This window comes from Columba livia, chromosome 7 (assembly GCF_036013475.1).
Source record: "Columba livia isolate bColLiv1 breed racing homer chromosome 7, bColLiv1.pat.W.v2, whole genome shotgun sequence".
NCBI lineage: Eukaryota > Metazoa > Chordata > Aves > Columbiformes > Columbidae > Columba > Columba livia.
In genome coordinates this window covers 11,976,781-11,994,080 of record NC_088608.1, presented here as the reverse complement: position 1 = coordinate 11,994,080, position 17,300 = coordinate 11,976,781, and the positions used below count along the sequence as shown (strand labels likewise).

The 17,300-nt window shown below is 44.2% G+C and overlaps 1 protein-coding gene across 10 annotated transcripts in view; it reads right to left on the bottom strand.

The window, feature by feature from the left end:
* SEMA5B (semaphorin 5B) overlaps positions 1-17,300 on the bottom strand; it is a 269,944-nt gene that overhangs the window by 107,184 nt on the left and 145,460 nt on the right. For all 10 annotated transcript variants that reach the window (XM_065070521.1, XM_065070522.1, XM_065070523.1 and 7 more), the window contains one exon: positions 11,483-11,582. In XM_065070521.1, coding sequence (XP_064926593.1) covers positions 11,483-11,582 — 100 coding nt within the window. The remainder of the gene's footprint in view (positions 1-11,482; positions 11,583-17,300) is intronic.

The following is a 17,300-nucleotide window of genomic DNA, read 5'->3' as shown; positions in this document are numbered from 1 at the left end:
CTCATTCTCATTTAAATTTAAAGCACAGAGTAAGCGATTTAGCCAACATCACAGGCATATCTGCAGCACAACCAAGAGCTGAGCTCCTGGTCCATTAGTCTATGCCCTGGTTAGGTGAATAATTCGGCCCCAAAGCTGGGGCACAGCATGTAACCCTGTGCTGAAGTGCCTTTTACACTCATAGAAATTGGGTAGATGCTGAATTACTTTCCTGAACTGGGCTCTCTCTCTCTGCTAGTCTGCGTATGGACAGAGCCAAGCTGCAGTATAAATCCTGAAGATGAAAGTATTTGTTAATTGGCTTCATAATTTGTATTTGGCTGCCCTGTAAAACGATTAAGTGCTCACAGTGCCTGGTACCACAAGGCATACGTACCAGAACAGCAGAAGAGCAGCTGAGATGTGTTTCAAGAAAGGGTGGAGGAATATATCCATTTAAATCTGCTTACCATGACATTCCCAAGTCAAAGCTGCTTATTAAGTGCTTATTTCATATAGCCAAGCACACCTTGGATGAACTTTGTAACATGATGCCCATGCACTTGATCACACATTGCCTGGCCTTGAAACAGTTTACAGAGAAGGCAAAACACTCTGTCTATGATGCCACTGAGCAACAGAGATACAACACAAATTAAGCCTTTCCAATGGGAAGCCACATAACAAGAGTGCTTGAATAAAAACTGCGGCCCTTTCTCTTAGTTGTACTGAAATTATGAGGGTTGCAACGTGCTTCAGACACTCGTTCAGGCCTCTTTTTCAGAGTCTCTTTTAAGGCACTACATCTGTCAGCACTGTGCTGGCTGATTAAAAGGTGCTTTCTTCTAATTAAAAGAGTGCACGCTTTCAATTTCTGCTGTGGTAGATCAGGAGGAACATCCCTGCAGTCGATGGAATGAACACGTGTAAATGAAAGGCTATTCTAGCTTTAGATTATTTCTTCCATTTAGATGAGCAAGGTTTGTTCACATTTCACACCTCTATCCCCCTTCACACACACCAAGCAGGTCAAATAACCTCTCTGTGCTTCAGTACAACCCCTGTCAGCAAATTGGGAGCTACGAGATCCCTGACACTGACCACCAACAGAACCTCTTGGGACATTCACAGATATCAACAATACACTGTCTTATCTCAGCTGCTTTGTGTCCCTACAAGACATGTACACCTACTCTCATATTGCTACTTTCCTGCACCTTATGTCAGACACGCAAAGCTCACCCCTTCCTCGTGACAGGGCAGGCTCAAGCCCCCTCTCTTTGTACACAGACAATTACCCTGCAAGTAGAAACAAAGCCAGCAGAGGCTGATAATAATGTCTGATCATGTTTAGGGAAAGCTGAAGAGAAGCAAGTGAAGAATTGCTCTTCCCTTTTGGGGACTATTATTGCACTGAAACAGGCATCCAGCACAGCCCAGGTGAGGTACTGGAGGCTCAGGGAGCCTGGTGGTGCTCTGAGAAGGCTTTCCCCACACTTCTGCTGCAATCAGGAACCAGGTCTGCAAGAGGGACTCACAACTGTCACAGCATAGATAGTAAGAAGAATAATTAACAGAACAGGGTCCTTTGGGCAATGCAAGACAAGACACGGAATTATGCATATGACAAACGTAATGCTCCCTTCTGGCACTTCTGGAAGCCACGTGCTGGGGCTGAGCCTCAGGCTAGGAGCCAGCAACTCCTGTCAGCTCTTCCTACCTGCTCCTGGCGGCCTTAGATATACTTTTTACTTCCACAGCACATGACAAACACAGCTTAGTCATGCTTCATGACTCCCTGGGAGCTGGTTGGTATCATTCCCCCCTTATTGTAATGGAGAAAATGAGCCAGAGAAAGTTTAAATGACCTTCTCCAAAGCACACAGCATGTCAGTGATAGAATCGAGATCCGACCCCAGGGCTCTTGGCTACCAAATCTCATGCTAGATTAATGCACAATGCCTCTAAGCAGGTCTAGCTGTGGCTGAACTTTTCAGATGGTTATCCACATTTCTGAACTAGCCAACCATCCCAAGCAACCCAGCTCCTGAAGGATGATTTTGGCCTTTGTTCTCAGAAGGAGTTAATTACATGTCCACTCTGGAGTGTGATGTGACGATCTGTTTGCAAATGCTGCTCCAGTGAATCATTTGAAGGGCCTGGCATGCACATGCTGGAGAAAAGGTGGAGAGCCAGCATCTCTCTTACAAGTTGGATCCTTATTCACCAGTAATTTTGTTTCTATTGAAGAAACACTTGTTTGGGACATCATTCTTCCTTAAAAATCAATAGATGTTCAACAGAGAACCATACTAAATGGCATATAGCAATATGATGTAGTTGCTGCATGAGCAATTGCTTTCCCCAAAGCAACATTTCTCAGTGATAAATCCAGCCAGAGCCAGAGGAGCATCCTCTTAATAGAGGCTCCTCATGCAAGCAGCATATCATTCTGATTAAGCAGCTTCCAAATTAAGCTAGGGCCCCAACTACCACTTCTGTTTGCCACTGAGGCCCATTCAGTATTTCTCAGTGGAAACAAGGATGAAAATCAAATCCTCTGTATTCCAGTCAATGGAGGAGAGCTGTCACCAGCTTTAATGGCAAAGGGTGCATGACACAGATCTGCTCGGACTCGATGCTGTACACTCAGGGCCAGCTCTAGGAAGAGTCAAAAGAGGCAGATGCTCATAGCTGCAGAGCATGCAGGACAGCAGCATGGCTGTGACACCCTGGACTATCCCAATATTCAGAAATCTAGATGGACGACTGTTGCCACTGGAGAGACAAGCAGGATGGGGATTAGACTTTGGACAGACAGCCGTGTCCCCTCTTCCATCAGCTTGGAAGAAGAGCAGTAAGCTGGTATATCTGGCCCTTCTCTCTGCCCAGGGCAGGAGAGGCACAGACTCGTTCCAATGTGATCTCACCTCCTTGGGGGTGACAGTATTCACCATGCTACTGAGACACCTTGAAACAGCTGTTTTCTGGAGGGAAGCCATATGTACACACTTCAGAGAACAGGAACAGGACATTTTTTTGTAATATTGTTTGAACATATTTATAATTGCAAGCCAATTTCTTTTTTTTTTTTTTTTTTTGTTACATTTCCCTCCCTCTGTTTCACTAGATGAGTTTCTGCAAAACATCAGAGATGGAAAGTGAGCCAAATTTTCAAAACTCATGTGTGGGTTTGTTCCTGTTTTCCTGGAAGAGTGAGTCCATCTCTCAGACCATCACATAGTATCCCACATGCCACCTCAAGTGTCTGTTGACATGCGACTGACAGCTCTTCTCTCCCCCTCTCATCCAGCTGGCAGAGTCACAGAGCACTTATAGCACCTTGATATGGCCCCAAGCCGAATGGGCACCTCTGATCTCCTATTTGCCCATCACTTTAAGTTGTGCTTTCATAAGCCAAACTGTAAAATTCCTCTTCTTCTGATGCACTGATTATTGTTCAAATATTCTCTGGCAGTGCCCCCCACCTGCCTACTTAGGCTGGTAAACATGCTCAGTTCTGTCAGGCTTTCCTCAAACTCTGGATGAGTTCAACATGACTTGTATGCAAATACTGAGAGTTGGCTGCTGAACTTAAGTTATTGCCAACCAATCCCTTCTCTTTGCTGTGGTTTTTATACCTCTGCAGTGGCACAGAACAGTAGGCTTAGCACCTAAACATCTGGATATAAAGTGATATGCAAGTCACTGTGGTGAGCCCTGCCCTATAAAACTGACATATCACCAACTGAACCAGAGCAAGAGAGAGTATTTTCAGTAATGCAAAAGGAAACTGCTCTGCAGCCCCATCCTGTGATGCTGTAAAAACACATCAGGTCCAAGCCTCCAAGGCATTTGCCAAAATATCCTGACCTTGTGTTTGCTGACACCTCACTCTCTGAAACACAACCTTCCAACTTAATTATTCTCAGTGTGTCACTAAAGCAAGTGAGCCTCTCATGGGTGGCTGCTTTTCTGATAGGGTATCACCAATTTTCGTTTTATCTGGAATACGAGATATTTTTCCAGTCAGGCCTGCAATTTGCTTTGCAAGGATGATTCTCATCAGCCTGCAGTGCACCGGGATTACCTTTCACACCGCCCTGGCTGCGCGAGCACTGACCATGAGTCAGTCGAGAGCCCCATTCCTCTGACCCCTGCCAAAAGCACGTGGACCACCATGCCGAGTTCATTTGCAGAGAGGTAGATGGTGCTGCCTTGCAGGCAATTTGAAGGACCAACTGTTTTCTCTGACAACAAAGATGACAGACCAGAGACTGCCATTGCCTCACCCTCTTCTCCACACACAACATCTGGGGTACAGCTGGCTCTTTGCTCTCCTACAGCTGTGGCTTCTGCTGTGCACTGGTCTGGCCCAGCAACCCGACAGTGCTGCAGCATAGTATTTTATTTGATTTATTTCTTCTGAGTTAATTAAAATTTGCATTCTGTGCTCGAGCACATGCACAAACTTTAACTAAGGAAAAAAATTACACTTCGACAAAATTTCAGGCAGGCTCCAAAGTTCCCAGAATCCTACAATTACTAAGGTTCTTCTGTCCTTTCCTGCCCACACCTCTTCTCCTCCCCCCCAAGAGTATAAGTCAGGGACAGCACAGATTTGGGGTAAGGCAAATTCAGACTCCCTACAGACCAGCAGGGGAAAGCAAATTCTATAGGTAAGAGCCAAACACCCCAGTGGGGCTTCACCCCTCCACACTTATACAAGGGCTGAGCTGACCTCAACTGGCACAGTATCAGAGAGGAAAATCTCCCTCTGAACTATCCCAGGCTCAACCAGAAAAATTAAACCCCGCACTTTTGTTCCCTGTGTAAAGAAACTGTGCACCCCCAATTATGGATTTAACTAGCTGCAATGTCTAATTACAGGTTTCTCACCTCACCATATACTTTACCATGCAGGTCAGGCAGCTTCTTTAAAAAACATCAATGGTCCTTCAAAGGTTTCTGTTAATTTCAGAGACTGATTCTCCCTTTTTTCCTCACATCACCATGTTATCTGCCCCCCCTCCACTCTCCAATACAAGGATGTAACTTTAATTAGACCATTCTTTCATCTGATAGGAAAAATCACTGTGAGAAAGGGTGGTATTTGTTTTTCTAGGTTTTTCTGCAGCAGGGCTTTCAGCTACCCTCCTACGATCTGGATATAATAAAAAACATTATCATGCTCTTTGCTTGCTCACGTCCTCATTAATACCTCAACCGGCAAGGTAATTTCTCAGCCAAAAACGAGTTAGTAGGGGGTAAAGCTGGCGTAAGACAGTGCGTTACAAATGTGAGCCATCAGAAACCGCAGTAACTCTGCTCAGTCATTTTGTCTCAGAAAAGCACTGAATCAAATCCTGTAGTCAGGGACAAATGGCATGTCATTCCTGGCTCATAACAGCACGAGTCTGTGGACTATTTAACCTTTGGCTATGCCTGTGTGCTTGTGGGCAATGTTAACTTGTTTGCATGTTAGTGTCTCCATGCTGTGTAAAACATGACTTTTTCAGTCATGCTGAAACTGTCACAGTGTAAGTGTGTGGGACTCACACTTTCATGAGCATTTTGAAGAGTTACATCTTCTTTGGAGATGCAAGGCTGAGGGCAAGTGATTAAACTACCAAGTGGAAATACAACAGTAAAAGGTCCAAATTCCACCTCTGCCACAGGTTTTCTGTGAGTCCATCCATAGAAGAGCTTTGGCTGTCCACATTAGCCAAGAGCAGAGGCCTCTGAAGTTCTGCAGACTTTGACTGGTACCTTCAGACAGCTTAGTCCCACTGCAGGAGTAGCTATAGATCTACTATAAACTTGTGTCTCAGCACCAGAGCCTTTATACAGGGCAGGCTTGCTTTTAATCCCTCTGGGCCTCGGATTCCCATCTATAGCGTTAAATTACTAGTGCTTTCCTGCCTCACAGAAGCCCTGTGAGTATAAATGTTGGTGAGGGGCCCTGGCCGTTTGGCAACAGAAAGTATTCTTGACAGAGTTTGGACCCAACACTGATACTCTAAATCTGTGGATCAGCTCTGACCCAACTACTGCCACTGAATTTTCCATTTTGCAAAATGCTTTTTGCCCAGGCAACATAATCTGCTGAGACTTATTCTGTTCAGGGTTCAGTGGCAGTCCAGATTGAAGGTGCCCAAGGGTAACAGTGCTACTTTCCAAGCAGCACAGGTTTTGAGAGTTTTACTGCAGTGCTCTGGAGCTTTCTGCCAAGCAGGCAAGAAAGAGCCCATGTTCAGCCAGAAACCTGCATGGAACCTGGTATCTGACAGACTAATCTATCATACACTGGAGACTTTCAATAAACTCAAGGTGCCAAACCTGCTGGGTCCTAGAGTATATTTACAATTTGCCATATTTCTGCAAGCTGCAACTTGAAGCAACTCTTTTGAGACATCAGTCGCTCCATTCGCTCTTCAGCTAAGCCTGCATGATCCAGAGGTGTTTTAACGCTTATACAGCCAGACGCAGTAATAGCCAGGAAGGGGTGTGCCCAGGCTGCTGTGCTCCCCCTAAAACAACCTTTGTTGGTTCATATGGCACCTTCCCTGCTCCCCAAACTCACCATATCTCCTTTCTTGAACGCATCTACTTGGCATTAACAGGCACATTCAGTTCGGCTCTAAATCTAGTTTGAAAATCACTCCCATCGAAGCATCCAGACTTGAATCACCAGCAGCTTTGTAATTTCACATTTATTGCAGAGAAGGCTGGCAGCCCAGAATGACGGGCACTTTACTTGCCAGTTTTGAGTCCTTTCATGCAGCCTTTGCCCACTGCCCTCTACCTCCAGGCTCCTCTTGGTAACGACTATTCGTGACAAGGGCTCCTGAACTGCAGTTCCGTGTGCAACAGCCACAAGAGACGATCCTTTCCCATCTCCGGATGGAGCTGACAGCCTCCTTGGCAGGCAGAACTACAAGGACTTCTGGTCGTGATGCTTTCTGGCTGGTTTTCTACAGTAACACCTCCACTCTCTGCAAACGGCCAACCCTCGTGGCCATGCCCCTCACATCCGCAGCCCCAGCAGGCCACCGCCCCGAGCTGACACCCCCACCGTTTCCTTCTGGGAAAAGTCAAATGTTTCCCGTTGGGTTTCCCAGCCACTCTCTGTGCAGCCATTTGTTTGGGTACCATCCTCCCGTTGTCCAAGCTGTTTCCCTTCAGCTTGCTGTCGTGCCAGATTGTCACACGGTGTCTCAACCATCATCCTTAAAACCTTTTGTGTTCTCCTTGCCAGGAAGATCTTGTGAAGCATGCTTTTTGGCGTGACTCCAAGCAGGGTCTTTCATATCACCATTTCTTTACTGGCCTCTGTCTCTGCTAAGCCAGTAATGAGGCAGCCTCAAGGAGTATGTCTCCTCAAGAAGGTGGGATGTCACAGCTACACATTGTAACTCCTCTGCAAAATCCACCCTCCCTGGGGACTGGGCACCCTGCCTGCAGCACGGTGAGAGAGCAGAGCTCTGCTTCTCCAACACGCGGGTGAAATCACAGCTGTGGGGATGGGAGAAGGTCAGCATGTCGCTGCTGGAAGAGAAGGAAGGAAAGGGGCAAAAGAAGCACATTGGAGAGCTGGGAGCTGGGACATCCTGCAGGAAGGGGATGGAGGCTTCCTCTTGCCCCACCACCATCACCTCCAGCATCCCCATTCTCACAGCATGGGCACATTGCTGCTCCAGGCAGGCTGCTGCTCTCTGTGCTTTCTGACAGCATCTAGACATGACCTTGAGCTACAGCAAGCAGATACCATCAATTCAAACAGTTGCATCTTTTAAGTCACCGCTTTTTAACACAGGTGTCTTTTGCTTGCCCATCGAGTTAAGAAATTCAGCTCATCTCCTTTGTTAAACCATTTGTTATACAGCAGCTCATTCAAGCTGTTCTTCCCAGCCCATTCACCAGCTGTATTACTGACAAAAGAGCAGTGTCCCACTCTCCTAGCCTTTGTTCTGGTACCAGAATAATCTCCTCTGTGGCTCTTCTGCCGTGGCGGCATATGTACAACTTGTGTCTATAATTCAAAACTATAGCTCATTATGTGACACTAATCTACAAGAAACTGCCACCCATTTCCTCACCATTACTCTTTGATTTCAGATGTTTAGGTAGAGCAAATAGACCCTCAGTTAATAAAAGCAAACTGCTCGGTAGGAATGCTGTGTAGTAGAGTTAAATTTGAAATCTAATAATGGGAAGGAGATTGAAAGTAAAGACAATAAGTATTCCAGATCATGCTATTAGAGAGGGATGGAGGTTTCTACATAGTCAAGGCTGCAATCGGTTTCCATTTCAGCTGCTTTATTGGCTTTGACTTGGAAGGTTTCTCAGGTCTGAAAAATTCAAGGCTTATTCTTCATGAAAAGAAGAAAGTGTTTTGCAAAAGAGCAGGACAATTGGACAGAAATGGCACTGCTGATAGCTAGCACAGAAAAAGCAGGATCCAAGTTACCATAATAATCATTTTTTTAATGCATGGGAGGATTTATGTGTCTTTTTTTGTGCTGTTCAGATCATATTTTCAAGTTTTTTCTCAGTAATAATGAGGTCTAGAAAATTGTTTTTCATCCCATTAAAATAAGCTCAAATAGTAATCACATGTGCTCAAGAGCTGAAAAAAGCAGCAAATATTTCAAAACAATCACTCATTCATAGAAGAAAAACAGTACATTAAAATACTAACATTACATTTAAAGCAAAAACAAAACACGCAAACTATGAGTCAAAATGAAGGTTATGAATTTTTGAAATGTGTGTTTTTATGCTTAATGAAATGTGGCTCATAATATGGGTAGTGTGAGATTTACAATGTTCTAAACTATTCATATCCTTTACTTGCAAGTGTTTGGATTTTACAAATGATATGACAAGTAAATATGTTGCTTAGAAACCATGGTGGGCTTTTGAAACTAATTCTTTTGTTTCTGGGATTTTGCCTTGGCAGGTGTTTGGTGCAGTGGAGTTATCAAACTCCTCTGGTTTGCACTCAGTACAGTCATTTGGGGAGGGCTCTCAGATAAGGATAAAGCTTAAAAATCTGAGGCTCGCGTTATTGCAGCTCCCTGTCTGCGCGGCATGCCCTCAATACCTTTTACATTTTCAGTCACGCTGTGTCCAATTCCTGAAACCAAAAACCCTCATGAGCCCCAGGATCTTCTTTTCTTCTAGGAAGCATTTCCTGTGAAGCTTTGAAACACAGGATGAACTAAGCCAAAGAGATGCTGTGGTGAGGTCATACTGCTTTTAAATAGAGATAGAAAGAACTAGTCTGAAATAATTTATAGTGCTATCATCTAAGAGAATGATGTTAACCAGGAAATTGAGAAGCGGGAGTACTTATAAACTCCAGCCTGATCCCAAACTCCTTCCACAACCCCAGAATAGCTGGCATTACTACTAATATGATCTACAGTAGCACATTTAAACATGGTTAACATTTAAATTTAGGTTTCATAAATTACACCCTGTAGAGATGGATAGAGACAGCTCCTATCTCTTTGAGGTATTGTTTCATTTGCAAATTCAAGCAGATGGTGCACGAGCAACTAATGACTCAAAAAATCACCCCTAAAAATAGTCCAGAACAAGGTGTGGATTTGTCAGGGAAGGAAGGAACAGAAAAGATTTTACTTCCCGTTCCCATTTCTCTGGCACAGCCCTGGGAGCTCAGCACACCCAGAGCTGAGCAGCACCGCGGGCCCCATCCACACCCCACATTCATGCCCCTCTCCCTGTCACCCCACACAGGGTAGAAATGAGATGGGGAAGAGGGAAAGGGCTCAGCACTCCCCACTTTCCCAACACCAAGCCTATAACCAACCCAAAAAGATCTCCATTAACTCTACCAAGAATTGCTCAGCAGAGCCGTGTGGCACCAACTAAACTTTCCGTCTCCCAGTCAGGTGGGTAGTGCTTCGTGAAAACTGACTTTTCCAAGTAAATTCTGTAAATACTTGTCACTGCTTCCTCATGAGGCAACACACTACACTGTACTTCCAGCAGGTAATAAAATTTGCTGTCATTCCCCTGTTTATAGTGATATTGTAGCCTCATGTCTAACCACACTCGTACAAGCTCCTGTGGTTCCCTCCAGGACGTGTTGCCGGGGTTTGAGCAGGGGGAAGCGTGTCGGCGTTGGCAGCGGCTGCGTGGGGGGAAACCTGCCGTGCAGCTGAATTATGTAAACCATAAATTCCTCAGAGCGACATGCCTGTGTCTGTGCAATGCCTGGCAGAAGGCGCTGTTCACAGCCATCCCCAAAGCAATGCCGTTCTCAAGTAATAAATATTAATAATTGCTGGTTGAAGATACCAGACGGGTAAAGCCATGGCTTGAAGAGTGAAATGTTTCGGTATGAAAAGCAGGAGGGCCTCTGGCAATTTAAACAGCTACAGGAATTTAAGTGTTATTATTTGCTGCACAAATACACACAAAATGCATATTAAATCACACTTCGGTTGCCTCTTTGGAGCAAAAAAATCTCTGCTACATATCTTGCTCTTTTCTTTTGTTCATATCATGAGTTCTTCCAGCTCTGCTCCTCACATCTCCGTCCTCGAATGCTGAATACCCCAGGAAGAAAGCATTCTCTTCCTTCATTTTCATTAATAGCACAGCCTGCTACCACAACATTATCTGATTCTAAATGTTATACTTAAACAGATTTGTTAGAGCATGCTTAGTCTTTTCTTTTTGGGTTGCCTTATCTGTTTATTATACAATAAAAAGAGTTGTTGCTGCAACTCATGATTCAGCCCCTCCTGATGTATATTATTTCACTGAACCATAGCTCTTTTCCCTATTACAAATGCAGCTCTAAATTTGTTAGAGCTTGCCTATGCTTACCTTGTGTGTTTCCACTCTTTTCTTATGATATCCTAAATAAAAATAATATTTAAAAAGAAAGGAAAATATATTCTCATTATATACAACAGGCCAGAACAACAGAGTTGCACCAAAACACATTAGGTGAGGATCTGGCTATATCAGCAAGATGATGTAAACAGGCTGTGGAGTGAATTCTAGAAGAAGAGAGAGGAAAGCAGTCCTTTACGTTGCCAAAGTCTGACTATGATTTACACAAAGGTGAGTACATGAACCTGGTATAGAGGGCAAGTCTGGCCATAGCAAATAAACTGTAAAGTCAAATTCTGTCCTGGCAGAGGAATGGTGCAGAATAATTTACTATAACTCTTGTAACATTCACAATACCGAGGGAGATGCCAGCATTCTGCTTCATTAACCACTCATTTTGATTGTTTTTTTTGTTGTGGGTTTGGTTTTTTGTTTTTTTGTTTTTTAATTCTAGCAATTTTCTCTTCTTTGCAATCATACTAGGAGTTTAAATCCCTCTATATGAATTATAACTTTCTTTTTGAGGGAGAGACAGGCCACATAAGATAGAAACACACTCTTCTCTGAAGCCAGAACCTGAAGGGAAAGAGCTTGAGTGGCAACTCTGGACTAATTAAAAGAATATCTTTACCTTGCTCCCACAATGAGCTGGTTCCTGTTGGCATCCAGTGCAAGCTGAGAAAAGTCCTGCACACCTGGATAGGTGAAATTCGACACCCAGGGCTTCAGATCTGCAATGAAAATGAGAAAGCAGAAAACAATAAGGCTGCTCTAGAAGAAGAAAGTTCACCCGGACATCCACTAATGGATTTCCTACCGCATTATCTGTCAGGGGAAGGCTAATTAATGATCTATTTAAAGGGTTTCTATTTACTCCGATTCTCTGCAGAACATGCAAAAAAAGAAAACACCCCGCACATAAACACAGGGCTGTCTCAGCAGTTATTTTCACATCCAGGATGGAGTGTCAGCATTGGTTTCGGAGACAACAGCAGCTCTATTTTACTTCTGTTAAAGCAGGGGAACCATCTCCAGTGCCAGGGTTAAGCGGTGTAAAGCACAGGACTGCCTGCCGTGACACCTCCACAGCCTTCCCTTCCGTGCCAAGCAATGGGAAACTGCTGCCCTCCAGAAAGGGATGGTGGGGTCAACTAAAAACCAAGTTAGCATAGAGGTCATCTGTACTCAAGACCTGGCAGCTCCAAGGACAAGTTTAACCTTCTCTTTCAGAGTTCAGGTTCTCTTCTAGGTTTCACTTTACCTAACATCTGGGATCCCTGTCAATTAAATCTTTCCTTGATTTAGATGTGGGGAGCCATCACAGCATTTTTGTGGCTGAGAGACTGCACAAGTTTGAGACTGGCTCTATCAACTAGCTTGGATTTGCCAATCTAGGCAATTGTCCAAACTACAATCACACAGGTTAAACGAAAAGCAATAGATTGGGCTACTCTATGCTCATGGAGACAAAGATCTTCCAGAAGCTACGTATATTAACACAATATGTCTTGAGAGATCTATGGCAGATAGTCCTGGTGTAATAAAAAATACACCTGTTTTTTTTTTTTTTTTAAAAAGTGGAATTATTATTTTTAGAGTACTCTCAGGCATGATGCTAAGGCATTCACACAATCCCAGCTTTCAACAGTTACCAGCTTTGACCTTGTATGTCTCACAGATCATAGAATTTCAGCCTCCCACTTTACACCTTTACTGCACAAAATAACGGGATAGATTAATATGTATCTTCCAGAAGGCCATCCAGCTTTACAGTGAAGAATTCTCTTGGGAATTTATTCCAACTGTTAACTGCTATGGCTGTTAAATACATAGAGAATACCAAGTATCTGGGGGAGCAAGGCACAAATGACAGCAAATCAGTACATCTGTAATCCCTCTGTGACCTGTTGACAAGTAACCTGCTGCATTCAAGGACTGGATGTTGGAGATCCAGGAGGCTCAACATGAAAGGTAATATCTTCTGGCCTCGAGCCAACAGGATACCAGTACATAGGCCAATGACTTGATGACTCATAACAATAATGACGTAGTCCAGACCGGTTCAAAAGAGCTCTCAAAAATCGTGCTCCACTGTCCTTTTATATCGCCAATGACAAACTGAGAAGTCTCACTGAAGGCCATCAGTTTTCAGTGTTTTGTTGTAGGCATTAGTTCTGCTTTCCCCAGGGGCGAGATGACAGTGCTGATGAGGAATCTCATATACGTCTTTGGCACCTTGGCTTGCTTTGTAGTGTTACAGAAATACAACGGTTTAAAACCTTTAACGTAAGAATAGTTGTTGAGCAATTTCTCCCTCCAGGGATGGGTGAAACCTAATCAAGCCCTTCAGTTATCAAAACCCTAAGAAAAAAACATATAAAAGTCCTTATATTCTACTTGTCCTGCTTCCCTTTCCAAAGCACGACCTTGTCACAGAGCTTCTGCTTTTGCCCTGAACACCACCATGCTTTCTAACATCTCCTAAGTCCCCTCATCATGGAGCTGAACATCATCAGGCCTAGTCCCATGCCTCACCTAACTGGACACTGCCAGGGCCTCTCTGACAATGAGTCCTCCACCCTCTCAATCTAAAAACCCTGTTAGCAGGAGCTGGAGGCTTCCAGCCCTTCTCAGCATTCCTGTCACACTGTGGAACCACACACGGCACATGTCCCTCCTCTGCTCTTCAATGAAAAGGCATGAGGTAAGGAATAATTCAGCCCATCTAACCTTCTAGTATCTCCACCTCCTACACTCCTCTAGGACCCTTAATGATGTACCAGCACCAGGGAGGCACCACAGTTTCACCCCTGGCATTCTCCTACCTAATGGGGCTCTGTCTTCTTTTCCTGTAGCTCTTTAGCTGCAGAGACATTTCTGAGCCAAGCAGCAGAACCAACAACAATAATACCTTTCAGGCAAGTTAGCTGGCTGACATGTGCTGCAGATCTCCTGGCACTTCTGTTGGCTGATGGGGGTGGGATTAGGGGATTGCTATATAATGATGATACCTTTTAAGAATCCTGCTTTTAGGCCATAATTTCTCTTGTCATTTTACCTCCTCTCCTACTGACTCTTTCCTACTAACTAAACCACTATTACAGAGCAGTGGCAGGAAGAATATTTCTTCATCTGCTGCTCTAAGCAAAAGCTCCACTCATCAGTTCTTCCTTTTAATGGTAAGCTCTGATAAATTACAGGTAAAAAAAAAAAAAATAAAAAAATTAAAGGCAGTAGGTGGCTTGAATCTTTCCATGTTGGCTGAAATGTCAATCAAGCCCAAGAAATAACAGGCACTGTCTTGATTTCTATTACTACTGCAGGTGGTACAACTTATAAAGAAACCCTTCCCGGTTATTAAATTAAAGGCTGCAAGGCATGCATCCTCGTAGCAAAATTAAGCTTTTATAGGCATGTAGTTGGAGATTATTAAACCCAGCACGGTCCCAACTACCAATGTCTAAACGTGAGTTGTCAGAATTAATGTCAAATAGCACATTTTCCTTCCCAACCTTCTTTCTTCTTGCTAAGAGGGAAAGGATGAAGTGGAATGGAAATGCGAGCAAGAGTCAGGACATGGGTCTTTTTTCATTCGATACATTCAAATCTACTGTTCAGGCCACAGTCATCCCTAAGGACAGTTCCAGCCTTTCATTTTGAAACCAGTTCAGTTCTCCAAGGTAAGTGCTGCCCTGAGTCTATTCCGTATTAGCTGAAGTTTACACATATGGACCCAATGAACTCCAGCATTTCTTTGTATTTGACCTTTCTCAGAAGGCTGATTTTTCCAGTGCTGACTCTTTAATTTGGCTGGAAACTTTGAGTGCTGGGGCATGTTTACATTTGCAAAAGTATCTGTTTAAAAACAGTATGAAAAATTAGAAACCAAGGCCCTGGCTTTGCATGTCAGCAGCAGGAGCCGGAAAGAAAGGAATCACACAGCTTAGGGGCAAAATGTTCATCAAGGCCTCCTTTGTGCTCCTCATCTCTAATCATTTCCAGGGGGTTAAAGATCCATGCTCTCACTTCCTCCACATGAGGACCAATGAACAAAAGTTTAATAGTTTCCAACACCATCTATCGCCAGACATCTGATTCAGAGCCTCTAAAGCTCTGCAAGTCCCTCCACGGCTCAAGGTGGTTCAGGTAACCAGCTGCAGAGGCAGCAAAGCTTCGCAGGAAATGTAAGTCTGCCAACACAGCTGTGCTCAGGCTTGTGTGCATGCACAAGACAAGGTGAAAAGAGGCCCTCTGCCATTTCAGAGGGTGGTCCCTGCAGCCTGCACGCTGCTCTGCACCGCCTTCCCGAGAGCACAGGGCTGCAAGGAGGATTACTCAGCTGCACAAAGGACGATGTGCCAAATGGCAAGAGCCGGGCTTAAGGCCTGATCCAGCGGCCCTTCAAATCATTGGCATTTTTCCACTGAGCTTGATGGGGTTTGGATCAGCTTCTAAAGATGTGGTAAACCTGGTAATACTTGAGTCTTCATCTGCTCAGAACCAGCTGCTCCCCACCTCACCCTTACCCTGTGTGTTTTGGAGGAAAGAAGTGTGTAAACCCTGAGTTGAGACTTCCCTGTCTGAGGGACATCATTTACTGCTTCAGCTCACTTGAGCCCACTGGCAGCCCCAACTCCAGCAGGCTGGAACAGCTTTGTGCAGCCAGCACACACCACACAAGAGCAGAGAGGTTAAATGCCCATGCCTTGAAAGTCCAAAGCTATCGCTAAGTGCACGGAGCACGGCTAACCGCTTTGTTATCCAAGGACATCTCTTCCAGAGTAATTCTCAGAGTGGATTTCCTAGTCTGGAGCAAAAGAAGCCAAACTAAACAGGACCAATAATTCTCTTTTTTTGTTCAAAACAAGGGTATATTCAAAGATTCCATTAAAAGACCTTAAGGGAGGAAAATTGGGAACAAGAAGGAAGCTTCAGGGACCTCATTCCAGAAAATACAAACTAAACCACATACATTACACAAAGTCCCTGTAAAATAAGCTGATTCAACAGTAAAGGTTTGTGCAATGAAGTAGAGCATACACGTAACACTCAAGGCCTGCCAAACTCAATGGGAATAAATAAATACCTGTTCTGCAGATATTCAGACCTACTTTTGTGCAGTGTTAACTTGGTGACACATTGAGTGCTTCTCTTATTCCCTTGTTATGATCTCTAATAAGTTCTCTTAACTCAGCCTACTCATTCATGGAGTGTTTAATTACTGAGTAATTAACCATTCATGGGGTGACACAGATGACCGCCATGACTTCTGAACTGTAAAATCCCCTCTCCTTCTGGTTTGCTTCAGCCCTGGCACAGAGCAAACTGTGTTTAGTGACTGATACTCCAGTTTGCAAATACTCAACCACTGAAATCTTTTTCAGGCCGCCCAATAGCTTGGAGGACTCTCAGTGCTGGATCTCAACAATGACCAAGAGACGCAAAACACTTTGCATAAGGTAAGGTCTCAGGCTGTCTTCTTGGTATACACTGACGAAATGTCCCCTTTCCAGATCTATTAATACCATCTCAGACCATCCTCTGCTTCAATCATTCCCGTATTCAGAGCATTCTTCATGAAGTAGACAATTGCCTGCTAAGTCTGAGGCCACAGTTTCTCTTCTGTGTGGGCCACTGACCAGAATCCATCAGAGACAAAGCAAAGAAGGCTGTACCCAAACATCAGAAGGCCAATGACTCCCCATGCTACTACCTTTCTTCTCAAATGTAGTAAGTGTGGACATGTCCAAGGATGTACAGAAGCTAAGGTCTACTTACAGTGTTATGTTTATTAGACTGACAATGAATCATTTTTTAATATCAGCCTCATTTTAAATTTTAGCTCTCTGTTGTAGGTCACACCACAGGTTAGTCATTGGAAAATAACTTTCACTCCTACTCCATGCCGAGATGCAAAAGTAGCCTCCACAACACAAAACCACTCCACGATTCGGTAAATTTATTAGGGGAAGGAGAAATCTTCTGCTGTGCGGGCAAAGCTGAGCAAACAAATGTGTCAGCACTCAAAGCTCAGCTTTACTCATGAGGCCTAAAAACTCAAGCTGGCTTTACCCCAAAAGTCCTCCTACACACACATATCACCCTGCTGTCTTGTCTTCCCATCACCACCTCCACCTCATTACTGGTATTCTCTCTTTCTTTAACCTGATCCATTGAATACTTTAATTGTACATTAAATATGTCCTATCCCAACTGCTGCAATTTCTAACTTCATTGCCTTCTTAAATCTTTCATCTCCACTCACAGTTGGGAGGACTCAGAAGGCTGTTGGCAGGGTACACCTCTTTCTATAAAATGGGCCAAACCAGCAGTTTTCTTCTTTCTCCTCTCAATGCCCAAATCCAACTCAGACGTTTTTCCAGCTGTATCATTTTCATAGCTTCACTCAGTTTACCCCTCTGACCCCACGTTCACCTCCCCTCCCACTC